The sequence below is a fragment of the Callospermophilus lateralis genome, chromosome 8 (assembly GCF_048772815.1).
Source record: "Callospermophilus lateralis isolate mCalLat2 chromosome 8, mCalLat2.hap1, whole genome shotgun sequence".
NCBI classification, from domain to species: Eukaryota; Metazoa; Chordata; class Mammalia; order Rodentia; family Sciuridae; genus Callospermophilus; species Callospermophilus lateralis.
In genome coordinates, this window is record NC_135312.1 from 93,587,036 (window position 1) to 93,605,603 (window position 18,568).

An 18,568-nucleotide genomic window follows, 5' to 3' on the forward strand; every position below is an offset into this window, starting at 1 on the left:
TGAATTTAACTTTCTATTCACTCAAGCCTTAAACACGTTCAAATGTCTTCAAACATCAAGGGAAAAATACTTCAGAGTTCCTTCTATATTAAGAAGGCCAACTTATATTCCAAGATTCAAACCTCATTTTTAATCTTCAAATTTTACAGTAATCACCTATTAGAAGTAGGGTCAAATAAAAAAATAGAAAACGACAATCCGCAGGATTGAGTTTTGCTTCTCCCTCAGTTGACTTGGTCTATATATAGCAAAAAGATTATATAAGGTCAAGTAGTACAAACAATGAAACATCACCTGATGTTTTGCAAAATAGCACAGGAAAAATAGGTCAAAGAATGAATGGAGAGTAAAGCGTCTGGTGTTTTTTTCCCTTAAGCCATAAAAAAAGGTTTAGAAATTCCAAATTAAAATCATTTTATTATGAATTTGACTCATTTCTTGAACTCTAATTTTCCACTTGAGTCATGTAAAATCATGCCACCCTGTTAACCTTTTTCTGTATAAAACAGACATAACTTAGGCAAGCGATGCTTTCCTCTACTCAAAACTAAGAATCCTTGGTCCGTACCGCATTTTTAATTTTTAAGAATGGGACTATCTTAAGCTCTCTACGCCGCCGAACACAAACAAAAATATGAATGAATAAATGCCCGAAGGTACACCTTTACTTCTTTAAGGGGAAAAACTGACGTCACCGTAACTACCTCCCACTCCCCAAATCCTAACTCCAAACCCCGCCCGAATAAACCCCTCCTCCCCCCGGCCAGCTGAGGCGGAAGTTAGCGCAGTTCAATGACGTATGACGTAATCGCCGTAGCCACCACCGGGTAACTCTCGCCTCTGCCTCTGGGAGTTGAAGTTTCCCAGGAGGACTCGCCCGCGGTATTGAGAGCGCACAAGAGAGGCTTTCTGAACGAACTACTACGTTCCCCATCAACTCAGTTTGGTAAATCTCCTGGCACCGCGGCTGGCGCTCGCTTTCCCTTAGGTATCGTTCGGATACAAAAGGGAAGCATGCCATGCCACCCTCGAGTGGCAACAAGGGCTTCCGGGGTATGACGGAACGGGCCTGCGCGAGTGGCCACAGCCATCCTGTTCCTGAAGGAAATTACGTTGGCTTGGGCGCGTCCCCGCGGCCTCCGCAGCTCTCTGATTCGCCGGCTGCATTTTAGACCCGCCTCTCTGCTGCTAGCGCGGCGGACGGCGTAGATGGGGAGGGTGAACTGAGCTCTGCTGGCCTGCAGTGGGGCGCTTTCCGTTCAAGTTATTTAAGGGTGGGCGCTCGGTTCCTAGGATGCAAAGAGTGTGGTCTTACAAAAGATGACGGGAGAGGGAATATGGGACTCCGAAGGGCCGAAAAACGAGTTGTGGCAGTGCCACCTGTGGCTAGAGACCATGGGCGAGATGCTTAGTACCTCTTTACCTGTCCCTTCCCTCTGGAGCTGACGTTGCTGAGCCCTCTGAAATGCAGGGAGCTCGAGGGGGAAGTTGTTGATGCTGCTAAGCCCCATGGTGGTGAGCTGGGGACTATTAAGTTGGCTTGATTTCACTGAAGCACATTAAGAGTTTAAAATTTGGGAATTTCTCCAGAGAAATGTGGAGAGGATAGCGGCAGGTTACCTTCTCACCTATTAAAAACATTTCTTCTGAGGGAGATCTTTGGCCCTAGGGACTTGACATAGAAACAAATGGCTTTTGCTACCACCGATTTGGTTAACATGTTTAAATGAAAGGTCTTTTTACTGTCACGGTCCGGTCATTAATTCCGTTGTGCAATTATTCCAACATTAGATCTTTCTTGAAGGGAGCTGTATTGTAAATTACGAAGACTTTTTAGTTGTTTGATAACACGGAATTTTTAAGATTTTCATTTTGGCTTTAATTCATTTATGAGGTATATTCTCCCTGCTTTAACGGGGTAAGGAAATGTAAATATTGAGATGCCTTTTTACCTATTCCACCAAGTACCTTAGTCACTTTTATCTAGTTCTTTCTCTTTTAAGCCCACCCGATAACCTGGATCTGTGAATTACCCACATTATTTTACGCTAAAACAAAATTTCACACAAATATTTCGATAATTAAAATACCATTCTTAAATGTTTGATGGACTTGCTTTAATGATTGAAAATGTACTGTGAATATAACTGCATGTCACAGAGGAACACAAAATTCTGCCATAGAAAATTTACAAATTATGACCCAAACTAAAACAATTAGGAAACGAGTAATTGTGCTATATTTTCACAACAGGTAATCTGAACAAGCTAGTATGTAATGAAGTGATGGTCAGAGTTGGTTTATCTTTGTAAAGTCTACGCAATAATTTTTATCAAGCTAGTTTTTTTTTTTTTTTTTTGCATTCCACTTATGTCTCAGTGTATCTATGTTTGAGGTTCAGAAAATTCACCTACTGTAGTGCATTTTCTTAACAGAGAATAACTAAAGAAAGTGAATGATTATGATGACTAAGTATTTCATGACCTTTTCTTGATTTTGATAGGCTGTTTAAAAACATGACTAGACTGTGATAGGTCATGGTAAATTTAACGAGACTTATTAAATAGGAAAGGCAAAAGCTCCCTCTGGTGTACATGGTTGTAAAACACTGCGTTAGGTTACTTTTAACATTCCCACATTATAGAGCTCATCAACCCTTGTTCAACCCTTTTGTTTTTGAACAAAATAGAGAATTAGCCAATAGATGGAAAGTACTATAGAAATGTGCTCTTTTGGAATATTATTATTTTATGAAGAGAGCAATTTATTTCCTGTTATTTTAATTGTGCTTTTAAGTTTGCATGTTTAGTTTAACAGACCATGTTTTTCCACTCTTGTGCTTTGGATAATATGCACTGCTGAATTTTATGTAATTCAGTGCATATGAAAAGAAGGTAAAATAAAAGTTGTCTTGGGAAATCACCCTCTATCTATCTATCTATATGTATATTTAAAGTTTTCTTCTTTCTAATCTTTTTAGGTTTACTGAGTTTCTCCTGCCACCAGTTTCTTAAATTGAATGCTAACGTTATTTAACTATTAAAAAAAATTAGTGGCATGGAAATGAAACTAGAGATTTTTTTCATCATATGTGACACAGGTCTCAAGAGTCTTCTATTGTCAGCATTGACACAGCACAGTTCTTTTATGTTCTTTGGAGCCCCTCATTTGTAAATAAGGTTTTGCATTACTGGGAGGTTACAGTAGAGTTAGGTTGGGTTTGAATCCAAACTCTAGCCCTTCATCTGTCTAATTATTCAACCACGTATTGTGAGTATATATTTTGTGCTAGATTTGCTTGCAGTACCTTGTTTCTTAGGAATTATAGTAGCATAGTAATTCTGGGCAAGTTATTGAGCCTCACTGTGCATTCTTTTTAATGTAAGGATAAATAATATCATCAACCTCATAGAGTTGTTTTAAGGAATGAATTAGATAACAATACTTTACTATTACTATTTTCATTGCTTTTTAAAAATCTTTCATCGTACTATATTCACTCATTTATTTACTCCCCCATTATATAATAAGCATCAACTAAGTACCAGCCACTATGTTACTGACATATTACAATGTTGCACATTTTTTTTTTTTTTTTTTTGGTACCAGGGATTGAACCCAGGGTGCTCAATCACCAGTACTTTTTAAATATTTCATTTAGAGACAGGGTCTTGCTCAGTTGTTTAGGGCCTCACTAAGTTTATGAGGCTGGCTTTGAACTTAAACTTCTCCTGACTCAGCCTCCTGAGCTACTAAGATTATAGGCATATGCCTCCATACCTATCCAGTGTTGCACTTTTTAAAGAAAGCAAGAACCACATAATAAAACTACTGCCTAAATTATGCTCTGCAAATATTTTATCCTTTAATTATCTAAATTGTGGGATTTTTTTTTTTTAGTTAGTAGCTTCTCCATATAGACTTATTAGCAAGCTTTGTAAGAAGAAAGAATCATTTCCTTAATGATACATTTACCTTAATTCCAATAGAAATTTAGTAGTATCATGCTCATTCATTGGTATGGATAAATAATAATTACGGTTTTAAGCTTCAGTGTTGCTAATCTATTAAATAGAAAAGAAATATCAGTATTCTAGCCTTTCCTTAATCTGAAGGCAAGTTCAATTTTAGTTAATAGGTATAGTTAATAGGTAAAGATGTATTTGTCGTCATCCTAAAGCATTCCACAAAGCCATACTGATTACAGAGTCAACTTTCATGTTTTGTTTTTTAGTCAAGACTAAAGTGGAGGATTTACATATTTACAATGAAATATAGTGAAGGGGGCAATGTTGTCTGTACTGTCCAAAATTTATAAATCTTATAACAACTTCTGTCTAAAACTTAGTGTGAGTATACAACCAGATAAAGAAATAGAAATACCATTCTATTTCCCTCATTCTGCAGCACTGAAGATTACAGGATGATGTTTTTCCATCTCTTTTTAAAAATAATATTTTTCTGTTATAAAAATGTATTTTCATTATAGAAAACCATGAGTAAGAATTAAACGTGTATGTGCATGCTTTTAAAAATGATTGGTTGTGATGGATGTATTGGTTTTTGTTTTGTTTTCTTATTTAAAATATTATAGCCATTTTCCCTTATCAATAAGTAATTTTGGAAATGTGATTATTACTGCTTAGTAATCCTAGTCTGTGTTATAGATGAGTGATAATTTGTTTATTCTCCTTTTGCAGGCATTCAAGTATTTTCTAACTTTTCATTATTAAAATAACACAGCAATGTGTACACTCTGGTGAATCTTTGCATGTACACTTCTGATTCATTTACAGGAACTTATCCTAAGAAAATTAATTACTTGATTGAAGGGTCTCAATTTGTTAAAGATCTTGTATTACCTTCTGGAAAAATCGTGTGATAACTACCAATATTATATTAAAATACCCCATTTCTTTAGACCTTTACCATTTTCTTTAGACCTTTATCATTCATTTCCAATGAATGATATTTAATTGGTATTAAATGACAGTTAAATGATTTTTGCAAATAAATGACATTTAATTATCTAAATTTACATTTGTCTTTTTACTGATATAGTTTAACAGTTATCACCAATAATTTTAATTTTAATCACATCTATTAGTTATTACTTCATGTGTTTGTAAATTATCTGTTCATGTAAAAATTGCTTTTCAATTTTTCAGAAACACCAACATAATGTCATCTGAAACGTCATCAGCATTTATTGAGTCTTCTAATGTTGAAAGGAAGCAAGACTTAACTGAAGATCAGGAAAAAGAGAAACCAAGACTAGATGAAGGGATTGAACCAGTATCTAAACGACAAATGAAGAAGCTAATAAAACAGAAACAATGGGAAGAACAACGAGAACTTCGCAAGTACGTGTTTCAAAATATGTATGCTCTACCTTATTCAGAAATATGGAATGTTAGACCTTAATATATTAAAAGTAATTGTGTTAATCAAAATTGAGGTTCTGCATATTTTTTGTTAAAGACTTGTCAATTGACTTAAAAATTGTATGTGTCCTGAATTAAATTATATTTTTTGGCACTATTGATGAACTTGCACTCTACACTTTTCTCGTCCAGAATCTTTTATGAGTAGCAGTATAGTTTCTGAAACAACTAATATAGATAAGGAATATAGTTAGTTTCCGTGTCCTAGATATGGAATAAAAATAATCCAATTCCAAGTGATCAAATTTTGTCCCAATATTTATGTTGCTAGAATAAGTTTTTATGTAAACATTTAGGCTATAGGTATTGCATAATACCAACATATGTAAGATAAAATAAACTATAGTTGATATGGAGAAAAACTGAGTTTTTTTAAAAAGGAACCATTTTCTTTTTTTCTGTACTTTTTGATTGTTACTTGAAAATCATGTAGGTAAAATATAGTAAACCATGTAGTAAAATCCATCATAACTCATATTTATTATTTTTAAAATCTTCTTAAGGATATTGTGATGCTAATAATAAATGAAACTGTTGAGAAGTAAGTATAGTTAGGATTAGATTAAAAGCTTTAAATTGTGCAATCTTTTCCTTACTATATAAAGCTATTACATGGACTACATAAAGTTGCTCATACTTGACCATTTTTGACCTGTGAAAGTGGTAAATTTCATATGATTTAACTTTAAAAAAATTTGTCTTTTAGAACAGTCTTGTGAATATTTAAATATATAAATAACAAAGTTGTTTCAATTACTAATTTTAGACAAAAGCGGAAAGAAAAACGCAAGAGAAAGAAATTAGAGCGACAGTGTCAACTGGAATCAAACTCAGATGGAAATGACAGAAAACGTGTTCGAAGACATGTTGTTCACAGTACACTCCGCCTTATCATTGACTGTAGTTTTGATGATTTGATGGTATTAAAGGTATCATGAATCATTGTCAGAAAAATCCTGTAGACGACCTAGGCTGAATCTCCTTATTTAAATGCATAATATTTCTGATATAAATGCATATATAAAGTACATCTTAAGTCAAATTTTCAAAATCTTTTCCTTTTCACTTAAGTTAATAAATTGCTTTGATATATGTGTTCCTATTTATGTGCATGTTTTTTGTCTATGTATAGATCAAGAGAGACACACTTTCATATTTATGTAAGAGTCAGTATTTGTGTACATAATTATGTAAGAGTCAGTAAAGATTTGTGGGCTTTTACCAATGCCATTGGTAAAGCATGAAAATAGTAATTCCATGGCTCTTAAAAGAGTTTTTTATTGTTTATGAAGAAAAGTAGATGTTTTTCATGAACTAGCATTTTATATGGATACAAAATAAATATAACCTGTCACTTATAGATTATTTCCTTATAATAATTTTGTTAGTATGTAAGAAAATCAGTGAAAATTGTCAAAATTGATTTGTATTTAAGGACAAAAAAATCCCTTCTATTTATTCTATTTCTTTAGCATTATGGAATAGCTATAGATGATTTTGATAACTATTTTTAAAAATTTTTTTCTTTTCTAGGACATTAAGAAACTTCATAAGCAGATCCAACGATGCTATGCAGAAAACAGACGAGCACTGCATCCTGTGCAGGTATGTCTGAAGAATTTTTAAAAAGACCAGTTTTCTTTTCAGTCATTCATGACAAAAACATAGATAATTCCAGTTGCCTTTGCAAGTCTTATGGGTAATCTTGTTTAATGCTTTTTTGAAAAATATTTTCTTTTTGTGAAAAAATAAAATATTTTAAACATCTTTTCTTATGAATCAGTCTCAAACACACTTTTTAGTCATTAGTCTTGTACATGTTGACCTGTTCATTGCTGTGTAATTGATTATCTTCATTATTGGACATGCCCTTATTTTTATACCATTTTCTCAGCTTTCAATTTCTTGAAATTCTGGGAGGCAAAAAGGGACTTGAGGGAGAGATCGCCCTTACCCAGTGTGAGCTGTGGTACCCGTTTTAGATTTTGTCTACTTAAAGAACTTTCTTTTCCTTTTGAGATGCTCATAATTTTAAAAAGTATTTAAGCTGGAGTGAGGGAATGATTTATACAACTAGTTTGTTGATGACAAGAACAGAATCCTTTTGTTTGAATTCTAGATAACCTAAAAATTAACACTGACTCACTAATATTAAGAAGCAGGAACTTTTAATACATGTTTTTATTGATATTTTATCCTTTTAACAAGTGAGTAGTTTATATTTTTGCATTTTTATTTTTCATAATTTTTATTACACTTCTGTGATGGTTTTTATATTCCCATTTTTGTCCATAATAAACACCTTATTACCCTTGATTCAGATTTACAATAGGTGTAGGGTTTAGAACCAAAGAAAATCCTGAAGATTTTGGATTGATTTAAAAAAATAAAAAATAAAAAAAAAACAATGGTGGCCAAAAAAGAAGGGGATGGTGAGAATAACATGGAAGAAGGAAGTTTTCAGACATGATTGTTACTGGAGAGGCAGGTTATAACTAATTAAAAAAGAAGTGCGATAAAAATGTAAGTTGAATGCTGAAGTTGTTGGGTTAGAAGATACACCCACAAAACATGTAATTTCTACCATGAATTTCTTGTATGCTCAAAGTTTGTCGCGAATTATTTTTTTCTGAGTCAATGAGAATATATCTTGTGTTTCATTAGTGAGCAGATGAACATAAGAGGGAAATAAAATATTGGACTTAAATTATCATTTTTTTCTCTTTCTCTGCCTACCAATCCCTTATCAGTTTTACTTGACAAGCCATGGAGGCCAACTAAAAAAGAACATGGATGAAAATGACAAAGGATGGGTCAACTGGAAGGTAATTAAAGCAGATCAACTCTCCCACAATTACAAGTGTTCTTAATATTCTAAAGTTCTACATTTTTTTGTCTAAAATTTCAATATTTTATATATATATAGCATATTTCAAATCCTGTAGTTCATTAAAGCTAAATTTAAAGTTGCAGATGGGAAATGCTAAAGAAGAGATTTATATGTTAACTTGTATTTGTTCTCATTAAGTCTTGCCTCCTATTTTACCATCAATCTTAAAACATACTTTTTAAAAAAAGAAAAGTTTTAAAGGTCTTAAACTTTTCCCTAGAAAACTACTATGCATTATTTGTAAGAATGAGGCCACTTTAAAATTCGAAGAGTGCCTGCATTCTGTTTCTTTTAATCTGTGCTAATATGTGGCCACTAGTCACATGTGACTATTGAATACTTCAAATGGGATAGTCTGAATTATGAATTGAGATGTGCTGTAAATGTGAAATACATACAAGATTTCAAAGACTTAGTAACAGATACAGATCTGCCTAATTTAAGAAATGTTTATTGATAATATTATGGGCATATTGGTTTAATAAAATATTTTAAATTAATATCACCTGGGTTTTTTTCCTTCAGTTTTTAAAATGTGACTACTAAAATTATGTGGCTCATAAGTTTTTTCTGTTGGACAGACGTTCTCATTCAATTTGTAAAGATGTAAATAGATTGACTTTAGTATCAATCCCTAAGGAACTTTTTTATTCAAAGAAGTAGCAGCCTATTCCTATACTTTTTAAGTTTTAATAGTGATAAACTTTCTCTGTCATGCTTATTACATAATGGCTGCATTTATTTTCTTAATAACCTATGATATGAACATTTTCAAAGTCTGTTGAAAGAGTATTCTGTCAAACTTCAAATATTTTTGGATAGGATTGTTTTGGGAAAAGAGGATAATCATTTTTATCCAACTTTCACAAATCCTATTAATTAGTAACATCTTTCCCTTTGCCTTAAAAGGATATCCACATCAAACCAGAGCACTATAGTGAACTCATAAAAAAAGAAGACCTGATTTATCTTACATCAGATTCACCTAATATACTAAAGGAATTAGATGAATCAAAGGCATATGTGATTGGAGGATTAGTGGATCATAATCATCATAAGGTACTGTTAAGTTTTATTTTTGGTTTTGCTTGTACTTAAAAATCCATATTTCGGAGTTTCTTCATCATAACAAAACTACTAATAAATAATAGCTGATCTTTCTAAGAATTTCACATTTATTATCTTACTTAACCCATAATACCACCCAATGAAGTCAGTGCAATTATTATCATCATCTCACAGATGAGGAATCTGAGACACAAAGAAATTAATCCTAAAAGCAGTAGTGATTGGTGTCAAAGGAAATTACTTGAAACAAGACAGACCGCTGCAGAGTCTGTGTGCTTAAGCACTATGCTGTATTGGGAAAAGATACTGTCTCAGTTCTAAAAGAAAATATCATTTTGTATTTTGCCAGCTTCTTTCCATGCTGAATTTAACCCAGCTAAGGAAAAAGCTAAAGTGTCTAAGGAAATACTGTCATTAGTCATGAACTAATTTTTTATTCTTGAAAAGCAGCACTGTGTAGGTATAACTTTCTGCAGCATTGGAAATAATCATATCTGCTTGCCCAATATGTAATTGTGTCACTGTTGGGTACTTTATACAGTATGACTGAGGAACTGAATTTTTGTGTGTGTGTTTGTGTGTGTGTGTGTGTGTGTGTGTGTGTGTGAGTGTGTGCTTATCATTTGGATAGTACCATTATTTTAAAAAAAATTATTCTCATTTGTTATATATGACAACAATGCATTTCAATTCATATTACACATATAGAGCTCAAATTTTCATATCTCTTTTTGTACATAACGTAGAGTCCCACCATTCATGTTTTCATACATGTACTTAGAGTAACAATGTCCATCTCATTCCACTGCCTTTCCTATTCCCATGCCCCTTCTCTTCCCCTCCCTCCCCTTTGCCCTGTCTAGAGTTTGTCTGTTCCCCCCATACTCCCCACCCTGATCCCCATTATGAATCAGCATCCTTATATCAGAGAAAACATATGGTATTTGTTTTTTGGGGATTGGCTTACTTAAAATTATATTCTCTAACTCCATCCATTTACCTGCAAATGCCATGATTTCATCCTTTTTTAATGCTGAGTAATATTCCATTGTGTATATATACCACATTTTCTTTATCCATTCATCTACTGAAGGGCATCTAGGTTGGTTCCACAATTTAGCTATTGTGAATTGCGCTGCTATAAACATTGATGTGGCTATGTTCCTGTAGTATGCTGTTTTTAAGTCCTTTGGGTGTAGACCAAGGAGAGGGATAGTTGGGTCAAATGGTAGTTCCATTCTCAGTTTTCCAAGGATTCTCTGTACAGCTTTCCATATTGGTTGCACCAATTTGCAGTCCCCATCAACAGTGTATGAGTGTGCCTTTTTCCCACATCCTCACCAACACTTATTGTAGTTGGTATTCTTGATAGCTGCCATTCTGACTGAAGTGAGGTGAAATTTTAGAGTAGTTTTGATTTGCATTTCTTTAATTATTAGAGATGAGGAACTGAATTTTAAAAATTGTAATCAATTTAAATTTTAAGTAGTCAGATATAGTTATCAAATAATCTAGTTTTTGAAAAATATTTATTACATTTATTGAAAGAGTGATAGTATTTCCCTCAGAATTTTGTATATTTTAAACTGAGAGAAGGGTAATAGGAAGTGATGAAGGTAGTCAGAAGAGAGCCAGATTTTTTTTGTGGTTCTGCCATCAAGAAGCTTTGTAACTGGGCAGGACATATTATTTCTTTTGTTTCTTTATTTGTAAATATTAAATGTTAAAACAAATGCTTTAAATATCCTAATTGTCAAGAGAATATTTCCAAATTAGTAGTAATACATACACACCCTTCAGATAATATTCTTTGAACTAAAGTCTTCTTTAAAAATTATACTGTTATGGACTTTAAAATAATTTAATGTTCTAGTCCTAAGTCACACTGTCTTTGTTCTAGGGATTCACATATAAACAAGCATCAGATTTTGGAATTCATCATGCACAGCTCCCCCTTGGAAGTTTTGTGAAGATGAATAGTCGAAAAGTTTTGGCAGTTAATCATGGTAAGGTATAGGGGGTACTAAGAAGATACATTTTGAAAAAGAGCATAACATTAAGATTTGAACAAATAGAAAATATTAATCCTTGTTGGAGAACAAAAATTATAAAGAGTAACCATTTATGATTTGTTTAACTAATAGAAAAAATTATGCATATTTTAGAAAATTTTGAGAGTGTATCAAAGTATAAGAACAATTCGTTGTAATTTTACAACTTGCTATTAACTTTTTGGTGTGTTTTCTTCCAGTTCTTTGCCTGTGCATTTATAATACTTATTATATAATTGGATTCCTACTGTAGGACAATGTTATTAATCTCTTTTCTTCTTATTTTAGTCAGCTTTTTAGCTGCTGTGACCAAAATACCTGATAAAAACAATCTTAGGAGGAAAAGCTTATTTGGGGGAATAAGGAATCGAGCTGGTTTCAGAGGTTATAGTCTGTAGACAGCCAGCTCTATTCCTTGGTCAGAGGAAAGGCAGCCATCATGGCAGAAGTGTGTGGCAGAGGAAAGCAGCTGGGAACTTTGTACTAGGAAGCAAATAGAGAAAGAGACCTCTCCTCTCACCTAGGACAAAATATATACCCCAAAGGCATGCCCCAGTGACCTGCCTCCTCCAGCCATATCCCACTTGCCTACAGTTATCACCCAGTTAATCTCTACCAGGGGATTGATGCACTGGTTAGGTCAAGGCTTTCATAATCCAGTCATTTAACCTCTAAATTTTCTTGCGTTTCTCTCACTTGAGCTTTTAGGGGACACACAACATTGAAACCATAATACCCCTCATCGATTTGTGGCTATCTAACATTCCAACATTTCAGTGTGTGGTAACTTAACCATTTTCCTATTGTTGAATTATTTTATTTTTCTTTTTTTCTATCATGAATAACATTTTTAAAAATTTTTTATTCTAATTTGTTATATATGAAAACAGATGCATTACAATTCATATTACACATATAGAGCACAATTTTTTATATCTCTCGTTGTATACAAAATATATTCACAACATTGGTGTCTTCATACATGTACTTAGGGTAATGATGTCCATCTTATTCCACTATCTTTCTTGGACCTAAGTCTTTGCCTAGAGTTTTGATATTTAAATATTTTTTAGGAACCCTAAATACTTTCTATATAGCAGGCTTTGGAGGGTTATAGAAATTAAATTATTGATTCAAGGAATGAACTTCTTCTAACATTTTTGATACATAATACATGATACATAATACTTTTTTCCAAAAAGTAATTAAATTAACCCTTCATCTCTGTGTTGAAAAGAGAATTCTTAGAGACAATATTGATATTCTTTATTCCTAATAAAACAACAACAAAAAAATCAGTCAAGAAGTTCCTCTCTTTGTAGGAAAGAAGAAATTTAGATGAATGCTAAACATTTGTTTTTAGTTGTATATTACATAAAGGATAAAGAAACAAAGGGAAAAAAAGAGTAGGAAGGAAACTAAAATGGTCCTTGGTTATAATTGACAAGGGATATTGCTTAAGCTTTTGTGTGCTTAAGAACCAAATTGAGGAAAAGCTGAAAAGGAAGTTAAGGGTTTGAGAACCTTGGAACATATTGCCCCTGATAGCCAAAGGAGAAGGAAGAAATAAGAATAAACTTGTTAATAGGACAAGCTAGCTTTGTTAACACAAAAGGAGTGTGTTTTTAAAGATAGTATTAACATTATGATGAACTTGACTAAGAAATGTATGGTATTTTCTTTATTGCAGTATTTGAGATTATTCTGGGATACCTGGAAACAAGAAACTGGCAAGAAGCATTTTTCACTATCTTACCCCAAAGGAAAGGAGCTGTTCCCACAGACAAAGCCTGTGAAAGTTCTTCCCAAGACAAGCAGTGTGCCATGGTTGAAGATCGATCGGACAGTGATTCCAGTGAAGAAGAATATAGCAAAAATGAAACAGAGTCACCACATAAAGATGAACAACAGGATAAGGAAAATAGCACTGAATCTACAATGCAGTCTGCACCACACTAACATTACCTATTTTTCTTTTAGTAAGGAAAAATTAGGAGAAAGTGAGGTGCTTCATAAAATATTCAAATTGGAAAAAAAATTATTTTCTCATTTATTTTGTTAATTTTAACAACTCTTTAGAGCTAAATGGTGATGAAAAACCCCTTAAACTCTGTAAGAATTTTTGTTTATGTATAAGAAAACTTTGTGTTGCTTCTTAAATTACTTTTTAAGCCTCAAATAAGAGTTTTAGAGAATTTTACTTTATTAGTATACCCTATTTCTCTTTTCTTTGTTGGAATATATTCTTCAGAATGTGCCTTCTGACCTATCAGTTCATATCAATGACCTTTATGTTTGTTTATATCAGTGTCTTTCTAATCTGTCGTGTATGTATTTTTGGGGCAGATATTCATAAATGCCCTGTAATTCTATTAAAATGTTATATATGAGAGCTTATCTTCCATTTGCAGCTTTTACATCCAGTTTATTTAGTTAAAAATATCAATTTGCTACTTAATAATTCATTTCTTTTGGACTGTGGAGTGCACACCTGTGCTTCCTTTGTGGCCTTTTCATGGTTCTGAAGTAATTACAAAATAGTAGAAAAATCTCTTTAATTCATTTTCTTAATTCCTGTAATGGTAACAAATTATTTCAGTTATAAAATCGAATTTTTGCCGGCAAGATTATTTTATAAGGCTGTTACTTTTGAAGGATCAATTTTGTCTTTATCTGATTTAAAACATAACAGTCCTTATGAGCTATCCTTTCCGTCCATGTATTTTTTAAAAAAAATATTTGTTGACTTTTAAGGTGAATATTGTGCATCTGTCTATCATATAATATTCAAACTAACATAAATGTGTGTCTTTGTAAATAACGTGCATGTATAAAAATATGCGTGTAATGGTCTGTCTGTCCCTATCATGTGCGGTTCTGTTATTAACTGATGAAAACAGACTGATTTGTATTATTTGTGTGGTTGCGTTGAAAACACTAAGAGCAATTAGAATTTCATTAACACAAAAATCCATAACCAAACATTCATTTGGAAAAGTTGGCAAGGGAGCATGGAGCAAAAATGATCTGTTTTAGCCTCTAAATGGTGATTGTAGAGAAGTTGTATTTAAAATAAAGTGATTGTTCTCTGTCACAGCTAAAGATGTCAAGAACCTTCACTGAGCTTTGGCAAAGTAAGTTTCTTTTTTTTTTTAATATGTGAATGTTATACTTAACAATTACATAATATGTATAAGTTATATACATATTTAGTAGGAAGTTTATTATAGAATTGATGCTTACTATTTTTGTTGCTTTATTCTTAAAAAATCTTTTGTAGTTAAAGTAAAATCTGTAAGCAAGGTATGTCAATAAAGAAAAGCCCTATGCTTGTAAAAGAACAAAGCTTATTTTGTAATGTGTACTTTTCTGAAGTTCAAATTTTTCTGAGTAAATTTGGTTTGCTAGTATGAAATACGCCTTTTACTTAAACTATTCCTTATGAAATACAGCACTATTTAATTATGAAAGATAAAGAAAAATCATTCAGGTATAATATAGTTTAATTTTCATTAATTGTAAAGACATGCTGTATTTGTTTCCTTGGGGTGCCATAAGAAATCACCACAAATTATGTGGCTTAAAACAGCAACAGTTTGGGCTGTGGCTCAAGCGGTAGCGTGCTTGCCTGGCATGTGTGAAGCCTGGGTTCGATCCTCAGCACCACATACAAAGAAAGATGTTGTGTCCAAAACTAAAAAAGATGTTGTGTACAAAACTAAAAAATAAATATTAAAAAATTCTCTCTCTTAAAAAAAAACAAAAAACAGCAAGTTTATTCTGTAACCATTCCGGGCGCCAAAGTGTCACAGGGCTGTGCTTCAATTGCTCTAGAGAAGAATTCTTCCTAGCCCCTTGTTATCAGCAATGCTTGGTGTTCCTCAGCTTGCAGTTGCATTATTCCAATCTGCCTTGTCGTCAAATGGTCTTCTGTCCTCTGTGTCCCGTGTCTATGTCCAAACTTTTTTTTCTTAGAAGAACACTAGCATTGGTTTAGGTTCATTGTAATCCAGTATGACCTTATCCTAACTTGACTATGTTTGCAAAGCCCCAGTTTCCAAATAAGATCACCTTCGTGGGTACCACATATTAGGACTTGATATATATTTTGGGGAGAAACAATTCTACCCATTACTACCCCATGTCTTATCTGGGCTATTGGTGAAAAGGCAGCAATGATTACCAATCAGTTATTTTGAAATAACTAATTTCTGAGGTACTTGAAATTCGGTTTAAGAATATTATTTAAAGCTTTTTCTCTCATTTTAATATATCCTTCCAATACTTTTTGGTTTATTTAGTGTATTATTAGTTAATAATATTAAAGTCACTTACATTGGGACTTAATAAAAATAAGGAATTAATTTAATAAATAAATGTATCAAAAGGATATATGTTTGCTGAAATAATGGGATTTCTCCTCATTTAATTTTTTCAGTAACCTGTGGTCATCATAAACAAAGTTCATTTTTAAGGAGAGGAGCATTCTTTACATTGTTATTCCAGAGATCAGTGATTTGATATCTTGTAGAATTTGAAAATGCTTAGAATAAAAAAGGAAAGTAATTCTACTGAAAAGAAAAAAAGTTTTTAGGAGATGAATACCTAGAGTGATGAAACCCACCAGTAACTGGCAACTATAAGGTAAAGTGATAATTAACTTTATAGATGGAAAGGGTTACTGAGGTGGTAGAGATAAAAGTCAAGAATTACAATAGACCACTGAGAACATGCAGACAACAGGTATAAAGTGAGATAAGAAAGGAAAAATGGGCAGAAGTAAATGACATATTATTAGAATTAATGATAGCAAAGGCCTGTATAGTCACACTTTGATCTCCTAAAGCATAGAGATTTATCTCTCTTTTCCTAGCTCATTGCCAGACACTTAACAGTTTTTCAATAAATGTGGAGAAGAAAATCAGTGACAGAATTGAGAGGGAGTATAGTTGATGTAAAGAATGGGGAATTCGATGAGGCTCAGACCTTGGCACTGCTACTTGTTAGCTGTGATGCTTTGGCTAAGTTATACAGCCTTTTAAAATCTCGGCGTCCTTATTTATGAAGTAGGAATGTTACGTCAAAAACCTTTTTAGAGTTTGAGCAAACAATTGTGTTTTTAAGTGAGCAGTAGCTTATTTAATAAGTAGCCTGGCAATATATTTCTAATACTGATTTCCTCTCATTTCTTGTCTCATTGCCCTTTTTCTCACTCTTCCACTTTGACATTGGCCACACTAAAAAAATAGTAATAAGTAGACTATTGTTTCAGGTTCTACTTTCTGAAGAACCCAAGCTTAGACAAGATTGAAAAACTGTAAATGTTCTATTCTAAATGAATACTCACTGAACAAAACAAATATAGATCATTTAGTGAAACACTTATAAAAGCAATAAAAACAATGCTAACAACAACAACAAAAAAAAATCTACACATGACCACATCTGTATGTTCTATCAGCAAATACAAGTGGCCTACAATGAGATTGGATTTTTATAAAGTTGATACATGCAGTATTTGAATAAAGTTAGTAATGTTGAAAAGAAAAAAGATATAGCAGGCTAATGAAAATAAGATAGAAGTCACAATCCTAGCATTGGGTAAGGTTCAGCACTTTATAAATAAGAAAAAGAAGGGATACTATAGTCTGAAACACAGTCCTTACTAAGCATCAACAGTTATGCATATATCTGTGCTCTAGGTGGCATAGTATTCAGATGGGAAAAAAATTAAGAATTAGATGTAATAGTAAGAAATATGAGTACTATAGGTGAAAAACAAAAAATGCATTAGCTATGGAACTTCCTAAAAGTAGCTATTTTAGACTACAAAGGAAAATAAATTTCCAAAATAGAAATTTCTCTTGATAACCATACATTAATCTATAAAATAACATTGGTGGCATAGGATAAAAGCATTACCACCTAGAACTTTTTAATTTTTTTCTCAAGCAATTCTCAAATGAGATGAAGTTAAATCAAATTGTAGAATATTTTGGAAATATTGAGGAATGAAAATACATATTAGAACTATAGTTCTTGTGAAAGCAGTGATTAGAAGAAAATCACCTTAAAAACAAGCTAATAAAAGACATTGAGTTAATTAAAATATTCAAGACAATACAATGATAATGTCCCTAAAGAAATAATAAGAAATTTGAAAAGTGAAACCCAAATTGGAAAATTGTTAAACATATTTAAATCCAAGAAACAGTTCTTATAAAAAATGATAGTGAAATGTAAAAAACATTAACCAAATCAAGAAAAAAAATACAAAAACATAAAAATGAGACTTCAGAATAAACATGGGAATTTAGAATAATTAGAAATTTGACTGAATTCTGTGAAAATAAATTTGGAAACCTGGATGCAAATTTTTAGGAAAATATTTAACTTCAAGATCTATGCCTTCTAAATACAGAAAATATAAATGAACCAGTTACCGTAGAAGAAATAATATTGTCAGAGTCACCATTCCCAAACACAAAACTTAGTATAGTCTGATAGATAAATATTACCAACATTTCAAAGAAAAGGAATCTGTAATACTGTATGTATGTCCTGTCAGAAACAGCAATGAGAGAATCAGCATGGTCTCCATATGTTTTAGTACCATCTTGTGTAAGCACGTAGATTGCAGCCACTTTAAGCAAGTCACTAAACCTGTTTCAGAGATAGTTCACAGTCCATAAAAATTCAATTTTTCTTTTCCATAGACTAGGTGGAATATAGTTTCTACCCAAAATTGTTTTCACCAGCTTCTCTTTTCAGCTCTCAACCATGGAATATGACTAGAAGTAATATTTACCATTTTGGAACCAAGACTTTAAGCACAGATGTACTCTCCATAGGGAAGGCAAAATATAGTCCACCCAAACATCTGAAGGCCTGGAACCTGTGACTATGTTGTGTTACATGATAAGGTAGAATTTAAGGTTATAGATGGAATTAAATTACCAATCATCTGACCTTAAAATGAGGAGGTAATCTTGGATTAACCTGGATAACACGCCTGATGTTATCACAAAGGTCCTTAAAGTGAAAGGAAGAGGTGGAAGAGTCAGTGTCAGAGTGACCATCTCTACTGGCTGCTGTTACCTTTGAAGACAGAAGAG

The 18,568-nt window shown here is 32.6% G+C and overlaps 1 protein-coding gene across 4 annotated transcripts; it reads left to right on the forward strand.

Annotated features, from left to right (window-relative positions):
- The first annotated feature begins 823 nt into the window (after window positions 1–823).
- Trmt10a (tRNA methyltransferase 10A) lies at window positions 824–14,868 on the forward strand. 4 transcript variants are annotated; one of them, XM_076864345.1, is made up of 8 exons: window positions 824–988; window positions 5,169–5,363; window positions 6,211–6,373; window positions 6,978–7,049; window positions 8,195–8,269; window positions 9,244–9,393; window positions 11,303–11,408; window positions 13,144–14,868. In XM_076864345.1, the coding sequence occupies exons 2-8, from the start codon at window positions 5,182–5,184 to the stop codon at window positions 13,410–13,412; spliced, it is 1,017 nt and encodes a 338-aa protein (XP_076720460.1). In that variant the 5' UTR covers window positions 824–988; window positions 5,169–5,181; the 3' UTR covers window positions 13,413–14,868. The 4 variants fall into 4 exon arrangements, with proteins under 4 accessions (XP_076720460.1, XP_076720459.1, XP_076720462.1 ...); XM_076864344.1 differs by having other exon boundaries at window positions 824–946; XM_076864347.1 differs by lacking the exon at window positions 824–988 and adding an exon at window positions 1,190–1,274.
- The last annotated feature ends 3,700 nt before the right edge of the window (window positions 14,869–18,568 follow it).

Bases quoted from the DNA above. Each gene is read 5' to 3' on its own strand.
- Trmt10a (XM_076864345.1), top strand. From the start codon at position 5,182: ATGTCATCTGAAACGTCATCAGCATTTATTGAGTCTTCTAATGTTGAA. The intron at 6,374-6,977 runs GTATCATGAATC...TTTCTTTTCTAG, and splicing joins ATGATTTGATGGTATTAAAG to GACATTAAGAAACTTCATAA. The intron at 8,270-9,243 runs GTAATTAAAGCA...TTGCCTTAAAAG, and splicing joins AAGGATGGGTCAACTGGAAG to GATATCCACATCAAACCAGA.